At 35.2% G+C, this 14,950-nt stretch overlaps 1 protein-coding gene across 1 annotated transcript in view; it reads right to left on the bottom strand.

Moving 5' to 3' along the window:
• LOC145665348 (uncharacterized) overlaps positions 1-14,899 on the bottom strand; it is a 46,533-nt gene extending 31,634 nt beyond the window's left edge. The window contains exons 1-2 of the mRNA XM_081732648.1: positions 14,654-14,899; positions 4,396-4,566 (exon numbers count right to left, since the gene is read on the bottom strand). Coding sequence (XP_081588774.1) covers positions 4,396-4,561 — 166 coding nt within the window. The 5' untranslated portion in view covers positions 4,562-4,566; positions 14,654-14,899. The remainder of the gene's footprint in view (positions 1-4,395; positions 4,567-14,653) is intronic.
• Between the last annotated feature and the right edge of the window lie 51 nt (positions 14,900-14,950).

The raw sequence follows: 14,950 nt of genomic DNA, 5'->3' as shown, positions 1-14,950 counted from the left end.
TGAAGAGCAATCTTATACTCTACTCTTCCAAACTTCACACAAATTAGATATATGAAAAAATTGATTAAAGAGAAATTTCAATACACAAATTATACAGAAGCGCTTATAACGCTTTGTTCGTTTTAGGGGGCTGTATCCTCCCCTCGTTACAGACATAAGGTTCCTACTGATCTGGAGAAATCTATTTCCCTGACTTCTCCCTGACCTTTCGCAGGAAATTCCCTGACTTTCATGAAAGATGTTCGTTGACGTTGACACATAAATAAAGAAAAAATAACGGTGAATGTTTATATATGAGAACATTTATTCTATAGAGACAAATAGTAATCAATTGCTCATACATACATTCCACTTATCTCCCATAAAAGTCTGAGCAACGTCTCATACTGTGATCATTAATGGTTGGCTAAGCTGAAATTAGTGTACAATTAATTTGAGAAAAAACGTATTTTATAAAATTTCCCTGATTTACAGTCGTTTCCCTGACCTACACCATTTTCCCTGACTCCCATGACCAGTAGGAAGCCTGAGACAATGGCATATTTCAAAATAATGTGATCAAATTAAAAAAAAAAAAAAAAAGCTACAATAAATAAATATGCACAAATTAACCAAAATATTATGAATTTAGGAGGCATGCTTCTACAAATGGGCAGAACAAACTACTTAACTAAAATAATCCAGGAATTAGAGGTAATTTAACGAATAATGACAACCCGAAAAAATTAATTTCCATATCGCAAATAGGGTTCAACTTTAGTGTTTCCTTTGAAATTTTCCCAACTACAGATTTTATTTCGTCGGTTGAAAAAATGTCAAGCTTGCTGCGTGACAAGGATAAAAAAAATAGGGTTAAAACTAAACGTTCATATAGGTACAAGGGTAAAGAAACATAAATTCAACAAACTGGTACTTAATTTTAGAAGACGGCTAGAAAACAATGGTTATGCATTACGGGAGATAAGGACAGAAAATGGTTATTATTAATAAAACTTCGTACAAGCGAAAAAAGGCAGCAAAATTACAAAACTGGAGATAACTATGTTTTCAAACACAACTTATTATCCTACACAATTAGAACCAGGGTGGAAAAAAGTCATGATTTTTTTTAAAAAAAAAAATCATTTTTGTTGATTTTTTTTATTTAAATCGATTTTTTTGATTTAAATCAAATCTTTCTCCACGTAAATTACAAGTCGCGAACTGAAGAAAAAGCATTAGGAATTAGTATTAAATGCTAATTATGGCATTTAAGTGAAAGTATTAGGGTTGAATTTTGAATTAATCCCCAATTGTTAACCTCTGTTAATCCCAAACAATGTTTCTTAACCCTTTTAAATTATGGCTTTTTTAAAAGGGAAAATTATGGACTTTCAGTCAAGCAGCTACATCATCATTCCTATTTATTCTAGGATCATGGTTCATACCTCATTCTCTTCAGAATAGAACAGCATTTGAAACGGTAACATTCACATTTCCCTTTCATGTCCCTGAAGCGGGAAATTTTGAGTGAAAATGGGATATTTCTGATTTTTTTTTTTTTTTTTTTTCAAATTTTGATCCCCTCTGGACTCCCTTGTGTTAACGCACATATCTCAAAATCAACTGGGAAATACTAAGGGGTGTACTAAATGTGTGTATAAAATATCAAGCTACCTTGAATAGCAAGGGCGGGGAAAATATTTAACAATGAGCTAAGAACATCCCCACAATGCCCCAGATAACCCGCACGTAATATAAAAATTTCCTCAGACATCTCTATTTATCCTAGTATCGTGATCTGTATCTTATTCTCTTCAGAATAAAAAAGGATTTTCAAATCGTATCATTCAAATGTCCCCATCGTGTATCTGGGGCGGAAAAATTACGAAAAAAGGGATTTTCTGTTAAAAATATCCTTTTTTACTTTCTACCCCTCTGGACCAACCTTCTGTTTTAAGGTAGAGATCTGAACACTGAAACACTCAAACACTGAAAAATACTAAGGGGTGCATTGAATAAATGTGCAAAATTTCAATTTTCTAGATGCAAAAGTAAGCCCGCGAAAAATAATATCTTGTATAAAACAGTATCTCAGGTAACAGTTTCCTGAAACATCCCTATTTATCCTAGGATCATGGTTCGTACGTCATTCTCTTCAGAATAGAACAGCCTTTCAAACGGTACCATTCATATGTCTCCATCTGAATCGCGGAAAAGGCTATTTTGTTAAATATATATATATATATATTTACATTTTTCCTTCTGGACTCCCCCTGTTTTCACGCAGAGATCTGAAAACATCTAAAAAATACTAAGGGGTGCACTAAAGAGTTTGAAAAATTCCAGTCTTTTGAATGCAAAATGTAAGCCTGCCAAGAAAATAATAATACGCATAACTAAAAATATCTTTTTAAATTAATGATGTCATCACACACTATGTCTCGACGCAGAAAGGCGTGAAAGCGTGAAAGCATATGTAACATGTTCTACAATGCCTTCAGTCTTTTTTTTTTTAAAAAAAAAAAAAAAAACCGAAGTAAAATGGTTTATTGGTATTTTTTTATTCGAATAATGAAGATAACGATTTTTCATAGAATAAAAATAGGTAATATAATTTAAAAGGCTAAGCATTAAGGAAAAAGTGTAGCAACGTTTATCAAAATGTCACTTTTTTCACGAAAGTTACTGATATTTGGTAGGGGCATATTTTTAAAAACCTGGAACTAGCTTGAGGCAAAAAATACATAAATTTCGCCTAAAGTTATAAATAATTTTAAAAATCTGATAAGGGATAGGACCCCTCTATATAAGCCCTATTATCTGGGAACAAACAAGCAGACGCGCACACGAAAGAATTTTCGTCTTAAATGTCAATGGTGATTTCCCCATTGGAATAGTTAACGATTTGAAAATCCAAACCCATTGTTACGAAGAGAAGAAAGCAGGATTGCTTCGTTACCCGTTCAAAACGGGATTTTCCCTATCATCCTGTGCATGACAGTTTTCATACTATGCTGTACATATTGCACATTTGAGTCTCATTGTATTATGATTATTAACTTTCGTAACCGAAATAACAGAACAGAAACGGGATTTTACTTATTTGATTTAAATCAGCGAATTTTATTTAAAAAATCAAGAGATTTAAATATTGATTTAAATCAGACTGATTTAAATCAATCCACCCTGATTAGAACCAGTAATACAACTACCGAAAATTCCTCACTTCTGAACAATAGAACTGAAAATCATCCTTACTTCGATATGATATGATGTGATTGCGTTCAGCGTCCCTTTCAGCAGAAAGGCTATATGAGACGTGGATCTACAGTTTAATGTGGGATCCGAACTACCTAAGTTCCCGCCGAGAATCGACTCCCATGGCAAAGACGCGAACGCTAACCGCTTAGCCACGACGGAGCTCTCAGCCTCACTTCGACAATGTATGGACTACCTAAAGTACACAAGAAAGATGTTCCACTTAAGCCAATCATTTCGGGAAAGAATCACCTAACTGCTAATTCCCTTCAAAATATTTAGTTCGATATTTAAATCATTCACGGAAAAAAACATGAAGTACGTAGTTAATAACAGTATAATTATCAAACTAGAAGCTATATTGCTCATAAATGGAACAGTATCAAGAGTTGGTGTCCCTAGATGTGGAGAGGAGTACACCTCAACTGCCTTACCTTTGGTTGTGGACTGTATTCGGGTTTTGTTAAGAAAACAAACACATAAATAAATAAATAAATAAATAATAATAAATCATTGAAGAAGAAGTATTTAACTTCATGAAGTGCTGTTTGAAAAACATATTTTAATTTTCGGACAAAGGTAAAATCATACAGATGAATTAACTATGAGAAATTCTTTATCCCTTTTCTTGGCAAACGTTCTGAATGATTTATAAATCGAAATTTTAAAATCTCCCGAATTGCAATACACGAAATACTATCGTTATGTGGATGATACAATAGCTTTATATAATGAAGATGCTTAGCTAGAACTTTTATATAATAGTCTAAACTTCATGTAAATCAAAAGTATATTAACGATAGTATTTATATTCTGGATCTGACCATATATAGAAGAGGCAACTAACTCCATATCAAAGTTTACCAGAAAGATACATCAGACTTCCAATATACGAGGATTCACTCGTATATTCAAATAAAATAATAATAATAAAAACATTTGGAAGAATTTTTATCATAAAGCCTTGGTTCTTTATTGCAATGCTAATGACACAACAACTGAAAACAACTTTCTCTTAAACTATAATCTAAAAAAGACACTTAAATATTGATATTTTCAGATAGGAAACATTAAAAGAAATAAGGTGATTTTCATAATCAGAAGCCGTAACTTTGAATATAGGGAAATCATAACAGATTATCGTTGTATACGTACAGTATTCATAAGCATCATCATCATCATCGTCGTCGTCGTCGTCCTCGTCATCATAATTATGATCGTGTGGTTCTAAACGTACGTCTGTCACTGGCAAATACTTTTCCACTTCCAACATTCCCAAGCGCTGCTCCTCTGATATTGTATAATCGTCTTCGTCGGTCATTTCACCTGCAGACAACAAACAAATAACTATTTAATACACAACGAACAGTCACAGAGAGATAAAGAATCAGTAATGACAAACAGACAATGTTGAAAAATTGTTAACTCTTAGCGTGAATTGATAAAACGTTATTTTCCATTCTTATTTCCTTTGAAAGGTTCTATTTAATCCAATTAGCTAATTGTGAAATTTAATAAAACATATAAATTGCAAACTGAACAGCATCGGGTTGTCCTAAATAAAAAGTACGATGTTTTGGAGATGATTTTAAAATTTGTACGACAGTTATTTTATAAGTAAGGTCCATTCTGCAATAAAACGAAACTCTGAATTTACATATATTTCTTTATTTTCCCACCCAATTTTCTTGCCAGTTTAAAAATTTATCGTAATGGACGGGAAATTTCTAGAAATAAAATGAAATGATATCTTTTAAGTTTTACGTCCCACACTTATGCTAGCTAGGCTAAAGGACACAGTGGTAATGAGATATGAATGAAATGGTGGAATGAAGAATTGGGAGGACACGGAAAAACCCCGAGAAAACCCACGCACACGGTGTTTGTCCACCACAAAGCTCACTTGGCGCGAAGGGGTGGAACCAAGAACCCCATACAACAGAAATGAACGCTCTACTACTGAGTCACCCCGCCCCCAGGGGAGTTTTTGGATTACCTCCTCATAGAACTCTATTACCTGTGATGATAGCTAGTCATTCACGATCTTTTTTTACTTCACAGTCCAAAAAGGTCTTCCAATGTCAAAAGTAGTAGTCGCTAGGCGAAAGGTCTGTACTCTATGGCGGATGATCGAATTCCTCCAAATCATTTCTCATTGCACCTTCATTTCACTGTGACCCATTGTATGTCATCAGACGCCTCTCATATCTGACGATGTGCTTCTCAAAGATGCTATGCTTCTTGCTGTTAGGAAATGGATGACTGACCAGAGTTCTCAGTCGGCGGGCCGCTCGATTTTCTTAAACACGTTAATCTCTCATTATGACGCCATGAATGCAAGTGACGTACGATTATTCGAAAAACAGACGCCAGGAACATGGTCACGCAGTCATTCTCAATTGTACAAGAAATTTCAAACTACATTCAAAAACGGACCTCGCTTAAAAAATAACGCTCGTATATTGATTATTTCCTTTAAACTAACAATACAATCAAATAGACTGTCGGATCATTCCATGTCAAATTACCCAGAGAAAAGTGAAAATGACACCCACCGATTCAGATTTTCATGAAACTTGGTACAGTTGTTAGGACAAACAAGTTAGTAACTCATATGAAAATTTTCTTCTCTAGCTGGTACAGTTTCAGGAGACACAGATTGTCCAAGTTCGAGAAAATTGGTACTCGTAAATATTGTTTGCAAGAGCCTGCTTGTGAGTACAGTGTTGGAGGGAAAAAACCCCGCTCACTCGGTGACCTATGAACTTATCCAAATCAAATTTTTACCAAATACTAACCAAAGCATATAGCTTATAAGGGAGATAAGTTCATCGACCTTGCGCATGTCGAAGGTCTACTCAACATTAACTATTTTTCAATTAAGAGAAATTTTTGAGCGTGCAACATGGAGTCAGACAATGAGTTTTATCACCAACAGACGTACGAGTTTTCTCTTTCCTTTTCGCTTTATAATGAATCTGAAAGTATGCCTGAAAATGCTATTAAATAAAAGTATTGTTTTTTTTAATGTCTAGGAGCGTATAATTAGTTGCATCGTTAACAATCTGCTCAAAGATAGATTAAGGCAAGTAATCTGGAAACACACTGTAATTAGAGAATGGATTGAGGAATTTAGATCAAATTATGGATATTGGTAAAAGGGATAGAAATCTTTAAGTTTTACGTCCCACAGTTATGCCGGTTAGGCTAAAGGAGACGGTGATGATGAGAAATGAATGAAATGGTGGAATGAAGAAAGCGGGAGGAAACGGGAAAAACCCACGCGCACGGTGTTTGTCCATCACAAAGTTCACACGGCGCGAACTGGGATCAAACCAGGGACCCCAAGCACCGGAGGTGAACGCTCTACCACTGATCCACCGCGCCCCCTGGTAAAAGGACTAGAGTGCTACGTGATAGGGCTGTATGAACATTATGGCGGCCATCTTTAAATCCACGATCTTGGATATAATTTGAAAACGTTAAGTCGAAAGGGGATCGAATGTCATATCGTTTCAGGCTAACTTGTTCTCAAAAGTGAAAATGTAGTTATTTTCTTACCTACGGTTATTTATTTAAGATAAATCACTTTATATAAAGTTCAAAGTGAGTATGGGAGATCTCAAGATCACCGTCACGCCAATATTACACACAGGCATTATTTGATGCCAATACATCATACAACCGACCAAGCAAAAGCAACTCTCCAGTTTCTTTTCTTTTTCTTACAAACCAGTGTAAATCGCATACTACTTGCGTCCTTACTATTATCTTTATAGTATAAATTCATCTTTAGATCCGTGATAAATCTAGATATTCATCTATCCTAGTATTTCTGTTAATAAATATTTACTTTATGTTTAGTTAACGTCTCACGATTATGCTCCGATGCTAACAGAGATAGTGATGATGATAATGATTGAAGTACTGGAATGAGACAATCCCTGAGAAAACCCTCGTACACGGTACTTGCCCACCACAAAACCCATTTGGTGGTGTAAGATTTTAATTACAGGTGAGAAAAATGTCCAGTCTGTCAGCTCATGGAGAGACTCATATCAAGCACTAGAGAATTAAAAGGATTCGGCTCTTGAAAATGTAAACACGAAGATGGTAGCTGCCTTTTCTAATTCCCCAAGGTGTTAAGAAATTCCGTAAGGGAAGAAGCTGGATAATTCTTTCTCCAGTCTGACGATCTCGAACACGATGTTGCTTTTATGTATCAAACATTCAAAATAATCACCTAATAAACCAAACAGAACTTTTCAGATGTCAAACATAAACTGTTTTAGTGTCGAATCCATTAGAGCAAAGATTAATTCAGATGACAACTTTTGCATTCTTTTCCAATTTCTTGTAAACAGGAACCTATATGTGCGATGTCACGTACCACTAGGAAGTAATAAATCGCACGCGTCGTGAACATCACTCGTTTTTTAGATTAGTATTCTCTAAACTTATGGAGGAAGGTAATGTGAAACTTAAATTCACGCATCCGTAAGGCTCCGCTCGATCGTACTATAAAACTGGCCGCTACAGGAGCAAGAAGACATGTGTTATGTTCTTGTATGTAATATCACCGTTGATGTCACTAAACTTATCAAAAAAGAATCTAGGATAATGTACTTCAACGACAAGGAAGCTCATTTTGTGCAATGAACATTTTCTAAAGTGTCAAAGGTGTGTATTGTATATATATATTTAAGGTTGTTTTCGACCTTCAAATAGTTTGATTCTATCTCAAAGGATGGTGCCATCATCAATGTTATATGGAAAGATTTACAAAAATATAGAACAATTAAAGAGTTCAACCTATGCGAGGTGAAAACATCAATAAATGGGGAATGGTATATGTAAATTTTTCATATTGATGATCCTCTCATTGTTAAGAGGCAACAATTTTATATGAAACAATTAAAAATAATTCGATTGTTTTGGCCTTCTCTTTCATTATCTACAACGAACAAACCTAATTTATTTATTTATTTCGGTAGCATTTGAATTTCTTATTTAAGGTGTTGTTCTTTTAAAGTTTCGATGTTTTTTATTTTTGGCAATCCTTAAGCCTCTTCATTTATCCATTTTATCCTTATTTCTTGAGATAATTTTCTTTTTCAATCTGTCTTGATTATTTGAAGTATCCTTCATATCTTGTGTGCTGCTGAAAATATTCGCAAACACTTCTTCGAGTATGTAACGGTTTCCCTGACTTTCGACATATTTTGAAGCATTTCGCGGACTTTCCCGGAATCATTTTTTAATTCTCTAACCTTCCCTGACTTACAAGGTTAGTGTGAACCTTAGCGCTAAGAGAGACTGCTAATTAGGAAATACATTATTTTCGAAATATTCATTTTGCTCTTCAGGGTTTTGAATATATAAGAAAAGGGATTTAAGGAACAAAACAGTTCTAAAGTCAACATTTTTCCGTTACAAAAACATTTCATAAACAAGTAACTGGAAGTAAAAATAACTTTATAGTTGCATTCTTGAGAAGCCAGCCTTAAACGATATGCCACTTGATATCCGTCCAATTTAACATTTTCAAACTAAATCCAAGATGGGCGTCATGATGTTCATACATCCCTATCACGTAGCACCCACATCCACGATTTGATCTCAATTTTTCAAATGATTCTGTAATTATAGTGTGTTTCCAGATTATTTGCATCAAAGTGTTTTTGACCAGATTGTTAATAATGCAACTAATCATTTTTATAATAGCATTTCTCAGCATACTTTAAAGTTCATTATAAATCAACAAGAATTTTAGGGATGGAAAAAAAAAAAAAAAAAAAAAATGCGATCCATGAAGATATGCACAAGAGGTCCATGGCTACACACGCACATGCCCGTCCTAGAGAAGTAGCACAAACTGTGATCGGACCAGCACATTCTTTTCCAATCATCTATGGTCCAATTAGCGTGTTCGTATGCCCAAGCGCGATAAACTCGGCTGTGACGAGTCGTAAAGGAGTGGGTGGTGAGTGTGTCGTCGTCTGTTGTGGAACTACATGCGTATCAGTGTACGCCGTATAGTTGCGTCGGATACGGGAGTTGTACATCCACGTATTGTATTGGTCACGTAATTGCCGGACACTGAGTTTGTTTAGCTGTCACGAGCTGTTTGACGCTACATTCACCTAACGTTTTGAACTTCCGTACGCCCCTGCTGTTTCGACTTTTACCCCATTTTCTTCCCACTTCTTGTACATCTTCACTATACAGGAACGGGCGCATCTAACAAGTATTGCTGTCTGAGTTACTAACGTACCTACTGCTCGGGTACTCACAATCATGCCCTATTGGAATGCGGATAAATCCTGCCCACTTTCCATTACAACAGTGTGCTATCTGCCAACATGTAGGCTAGGGATGTACCGATACCACTTTTTTTCACCGATACTGCCAATACCGATACTTTTGGACACTTTTGTTATATATTATCAGGAATTTTAAGAATAATGAAATGATAAACATTCTAATAGTGCATATTACATATAAGGCTTTTTGACATACAAAGACAAAAAGCAGAGTTTCATATTAGGTTCCACACAGAAAATACATTTCCTCTAAATTTAATCCAGCTCACATAAAATGAAATAAAAGGCAGTAAATACTTATATAGTGTAAACTTAATTCTAAGAGTCAGTGTTGATATTTAGAGTAATAATGTACTTTGACAGTACTTTGATACTTACATTGTATTTACATTGTTACATTGTATATAATGCAAACGGATACTACCGTTACAAATTTTTATTGTTTACAAAATTATGCCTGCTAAACCAGATGTTATTGTGTATACAATATAAAAAATAAGAGTTATTTAAGCGAAGTCGAAAATACAAAACTATTCATTAACTTTAGAACTAATTGTTTTTAACCAATAAGTAGGAGAAAATAATGACAAAGTGAGCGTCTTGTGGGTGTCTTCCATAGCATTTTCTTCTGAATCGAAACCTGTGGCTCGTTTGGGATTCGAAGTACGGGTCTCCTATCCTGACCATGGACACCTGAAGGGGAGGGCAGGGTGGGACCCCCCTGGCTTACGAATACATACGTAATACAGTAAACCACGTATATTAAAATGAGATGTAAAATAGCAACCATGGAATGGGCTCCTCCTAGAAGATTTTCTTCGGGCGTCCATGATCCTGACTCAGGACCTTTGACTTTTCTTTATCACTATTTTGGCATGAGACACTAAAAATATCAGTTGAGTACGAGTAGTCAAATCAAAGTCGTACACATGCATAAAGAAATCGATTATATAATTGATAATAATTTAGATCAATTGTAAGTCTAAAAGCAACCGATGAAATATAAGTGCCACTGTTAATATTAAACAATGAAAATAGTTTAATATTAACCGAAACATACAAAATGTATCGGTAAATACCGGTGTTCATTTGCCGATACCGATACTCCCAAAAGCGGCCGATATCACCAATACCGATATATCGGCACATTCCTAATGTAGCCTCGAGTGTGTTCTTTGTCTGCAATACTACCAGCCGGGATGGTCGGGTAATCAGTTCGGCTGCTGGCCACATTTCCTTGTGCGGAGCAGTAGTCGCAATTCTTAAATACAGATTCCTATGTAGGGTGCTTTTACTATGTGAGGTCTTGGGTTGGATTTCTGAGAGAGACATTTGTGGTTTGGATTCAATGAGCTTAATTGTGTATTTGCTAATCGACGATATAGGATACATATTTTTAATTGAATAACAAGCATCAACTATATCAATATATATATAAAGATTAACGAAAATAGATATAGTTTTCATTACATAAATTCGGTCCTCTGCGAGGCCTTAGGGTTCAAAGTAACAATGCTTCTTTTTCTTTCTTTTTTTTTTTTTTAAGTTTAACGTTTCGCGATTATGCACCTAGATATCTAAGGGAGAAGGTGACGATGATAATGAATGAAGAAAGTGGGAGAACTCCTAGAAACGAAGGCACTTAATGTGTCCACCAGAAAGCCCATTTGGCGCGAGCTGAAATCGAATCAGGCACCCTACGCGCCAGAAGTGAGCACTGCACCACTAAGCCATCGTAGTCCTAATTGCATGTTTCTCTGATATAACTTACCTTCTCTTTGTAATAATAATAATAATAATAATAATAATATATTTTATTACAAAAACAACTGAGAACATCAGATGTATTACAATCGTCAGAAATGAATAGTTAAAAGTTAAAAAAATTTGTGCTATATATATAACATACCATAATATAAACAAAGATTACTGCATAACAGACGCAAATATTTTAACTATCAATTTTGAATTCAAAAAATTCTTCAACACTATATATACAATTATTAATAAGTAATTTCTGAACTTGCTTTTTAAAGGCCAGATATGAAAGTTCTCTTAAAAATATAGGAAGAAAATTATAAAATTTAACTGACATATAGTAAAAGGTTTTTTGTGTCTTACTATATTTACATCTAAATAATCCTAAGCGGTTCCTATTTCTAGCTTCATATGTATGAGAATACCCTAATTCATTGTAAATATGATTGTTTTGGAATAATTTTGGAACTGTGGGGCCAAAATCAGGTAAAATCATCATGTTTACAGGAGAAATGAATTGATGTTACTTATTCTTAAGTACTAACATAACATAACCTAATCTAACCTAACATAATGTAAGCAACAAAAACACAGAAAATATAGGAAGAAAGTACGATTTTTAAGCAGAGAATTCTGGCCCCCCAAATCTAAATATCCTAACATAAACTAACCCAAACTAATCTAACCTACCTAAACCATTAAAAAATACAGAAAATATAGCAAGAAAGCACGAAATTTAAGCAAATTATTCTGATTCTCCAGTTCCAAAAATATGCCGATTGTTTTCCTTGATATAAAGCAAACATTGATATTTGAAAATTGCAGGAACTGTCATAAGCAGGAAAATTGCAGGAAGTTTAACAAAGCTTGACCTACAATGTGCACGACTAGGGAGACCAAGCATCAATCTTTTATATTTTCGAAAGGCTTTTGATGGAGGACTGATGACCCCAAAGTATCGTGCCATAACTTAAATGACTATGAATTTGCGGGCAGTAAACTCTTTTAAGTACCGTACCTTTAAACTTACGCACAATCTTAGTCTACGTATTAAATAAACTTCTTTACTGGCTCTAGATTCAACTTAATAAAATAAGATTCCCTAAAGTTTAAGGTCTACTACCAGCACAGGATTATGAAACGCGACGTACAGTTTAACGCGAAATGCAGCCTAATACGAATCGAAGCCATAACAACGCGCACAGAAACGTTGTTTGAAAGAGGTATTTAAATGCGGACGTCAGCAGTGAGATACCCATCGGCCGAGATATGCTTCTCATAATAAATAAAAGAAAAGAAAAACTACAAAAATAAGGCTTTAGAAAAACGTGTGAACCGAATACAAGCATCTAAAATAATATAAGAAAAAACACAACGAAGTTTATAAAAAATTAAAACACACGTCGTAAAATAAAATAAAAGACTAGTATTCTAATAATTAAACAAAAGAAACAAAGGCTCGTTGTTTCATTGCCCGAGAATACAATTACCTGTGAAATATTATTAGATAGTCCTAAATGTTCTTCAAGTTCTGAGTATTCCTGTCATTCTACAAAAACTGTGCCGGATATTCAGTGAGACGATATAGTCTTCACAGTAAATGAGCATGGCATAGTTAAACGGAATTGCGAGATGAGTGTCCGATATGCAAGCAGGTCATTTCGGCGACGTCAGTCAATTACTCAAAATAGAGTTTACTTAATGGAAGGGTTTCGTTAGCCTGGCTCCAATTCGCTTTTCTATTGGTGCTCATTCAATTGAGAAAATAGCTACAGAAATCGGAATAAGGAACATAGTGCTTCAGTTCAACATCTGCCAAAAAAACATTCCTGGCTGCTGACTAGGACGCTCATTTCACACAATGCCAACAGCATCCAACGATACATCTCTTTCAGAAGATGATTTGCACTAGGGGCGATTATTAAAGGCAATCTGCGGGCTTTCGAAATCTGAAATGAAATCTTTCAGTTTAATGTCAAACCACTATAGCCATTAGGTAAGAGAGACGGTCATTAAGGTATATGAATGATGATGGGATTGGAGGGATGAGACAGTAGGAGTAAATGGGAGCACTCTGAGAAAACCCACGGACAATATGTTGTCAACCAGATACTTAGCCAGGGATCGAAAAATGATTCCAAGCACCACAGATAATCGCTCTACTATTAAGCCACCGCGTCTCCCCTGCAGACTTTTCATAACGCTTTGCTAGTCGATTTAGATAGTGTACAGTATGTAATCATACAAGTACCGCAAAGATGTGCCACACGTAGGGAATGTTTTTTTTTTCAATATCAGGGTTTTTTTCTATCCTCTTTATGCGGCTACCCACCATCACTAATGCGCCAGCTTCCTACAGATGCACCTCTGCTGCGCTCTCGCCCTGATTTGGTTAGGTACCATTTGTACTTTTGGGTTCACTCGAGCAGACGATTTTACCAAATAGAAAATTTATAGGTAAAATACGACGTAAAAGATTTTTCGTGAAAGAATATAGTGTGAATAAAAGTAATTACTCTCAGTGCACAGCATGTTGGAATGAATTTTGAGTAATAGTGTAAGTATTGTGTGTAAGTGTGTTCTTCCACTACCCTTGTTTATGCAATACCTCCCGTCGCTGACGCTCGTGCTCCTTACGGACGCATCCCCTCGCAACCGCTCGGGGCCCCCTACTGCACTCTTGTCCTGACTCGGTTAGATAACAATCGTACTTTTTAGTGACCAAACACAAGTTCGTTCGTGTTTTATACACCGTAGTCTTCATGCCATATACCCAGACTGTATTTATATTGAGCCTTTCTGAAGTCAATCTGCAAGTAGTAATGGAGCTCCACATTTAGTGCATGCTCTGATAAAAGAAATACAAAGCACTGACCTAACCTGAAAATGTAAGAAATGTGTCAAAATTTGATAGAACCATCTGCTCGAGTAATGTCAAAGTTAAAAAGAGCTTTATCCCATCAGAAGAATTTTAGCCTATTTGATTACTTATACATTCCTATTTTGAAATAACAATAAATATTTCATCTGGAAATTTTAACATAGGACTGAAGCATAAAGACTACGTAGTTATTACATGGTGGCACCCTCACTCTTTACCTGTGCTACCATGGTACGTGTAAAGATATAAAGCCCGTAACAGGATAAGCTTTACGAGTAAGATTAGAATAGTCTATTAGAGAATTTACGGAAGTTTAACAAATAGTAACAACAGTGATAAACCCTGAAGTATCGGTAATTACAGGTCAACGCAAACTCTCAAGAAATACCTTATCTTTTCTTAACACTTAAGATTTATCTGCCAAATGTACTTGAAAATATAACCTACTTACCGAGTTACGTAATATGTAGTGGAAAATCGATGTCATCCATATACGAAACGTACAAACTACAATACGTTATATACAAATAATGACGCTATAAATCAATAGAATGAAACATCCCTATTGCATTCCAGTTTTGCATTGCCGCTATTTTCTCTTCACTGCATAACTGGAATGCGACAAAATGTTTATTTTTGGTCCACCCGGTAACCAAGGTTACATGTCCTTAGATTATTGGCCAACGTTCCACAGTGCTGCCAGGTGTACTTTCTGAATATATTTGATATCACTTTGAATTAGAAGCAA

This window comes from Thermobia domestica, chromosome 1 (genome assembly GCF_964235325.1).
Source record: "Thermobia domestica chromosome 1, izTheDome1.hap1.1, whole genome shotgun sequence".
Classification (NCBI taxonomy): domain Eukaryota; kingdom Metazoa; phylum Arthropoda; class Insecta; order Zygentoma; family Lepismatidae; genus Thermobia; species Thermobia domestica.
This window is presented reverse-complemented; position numbering and strand designations above follow the sequence as displayed.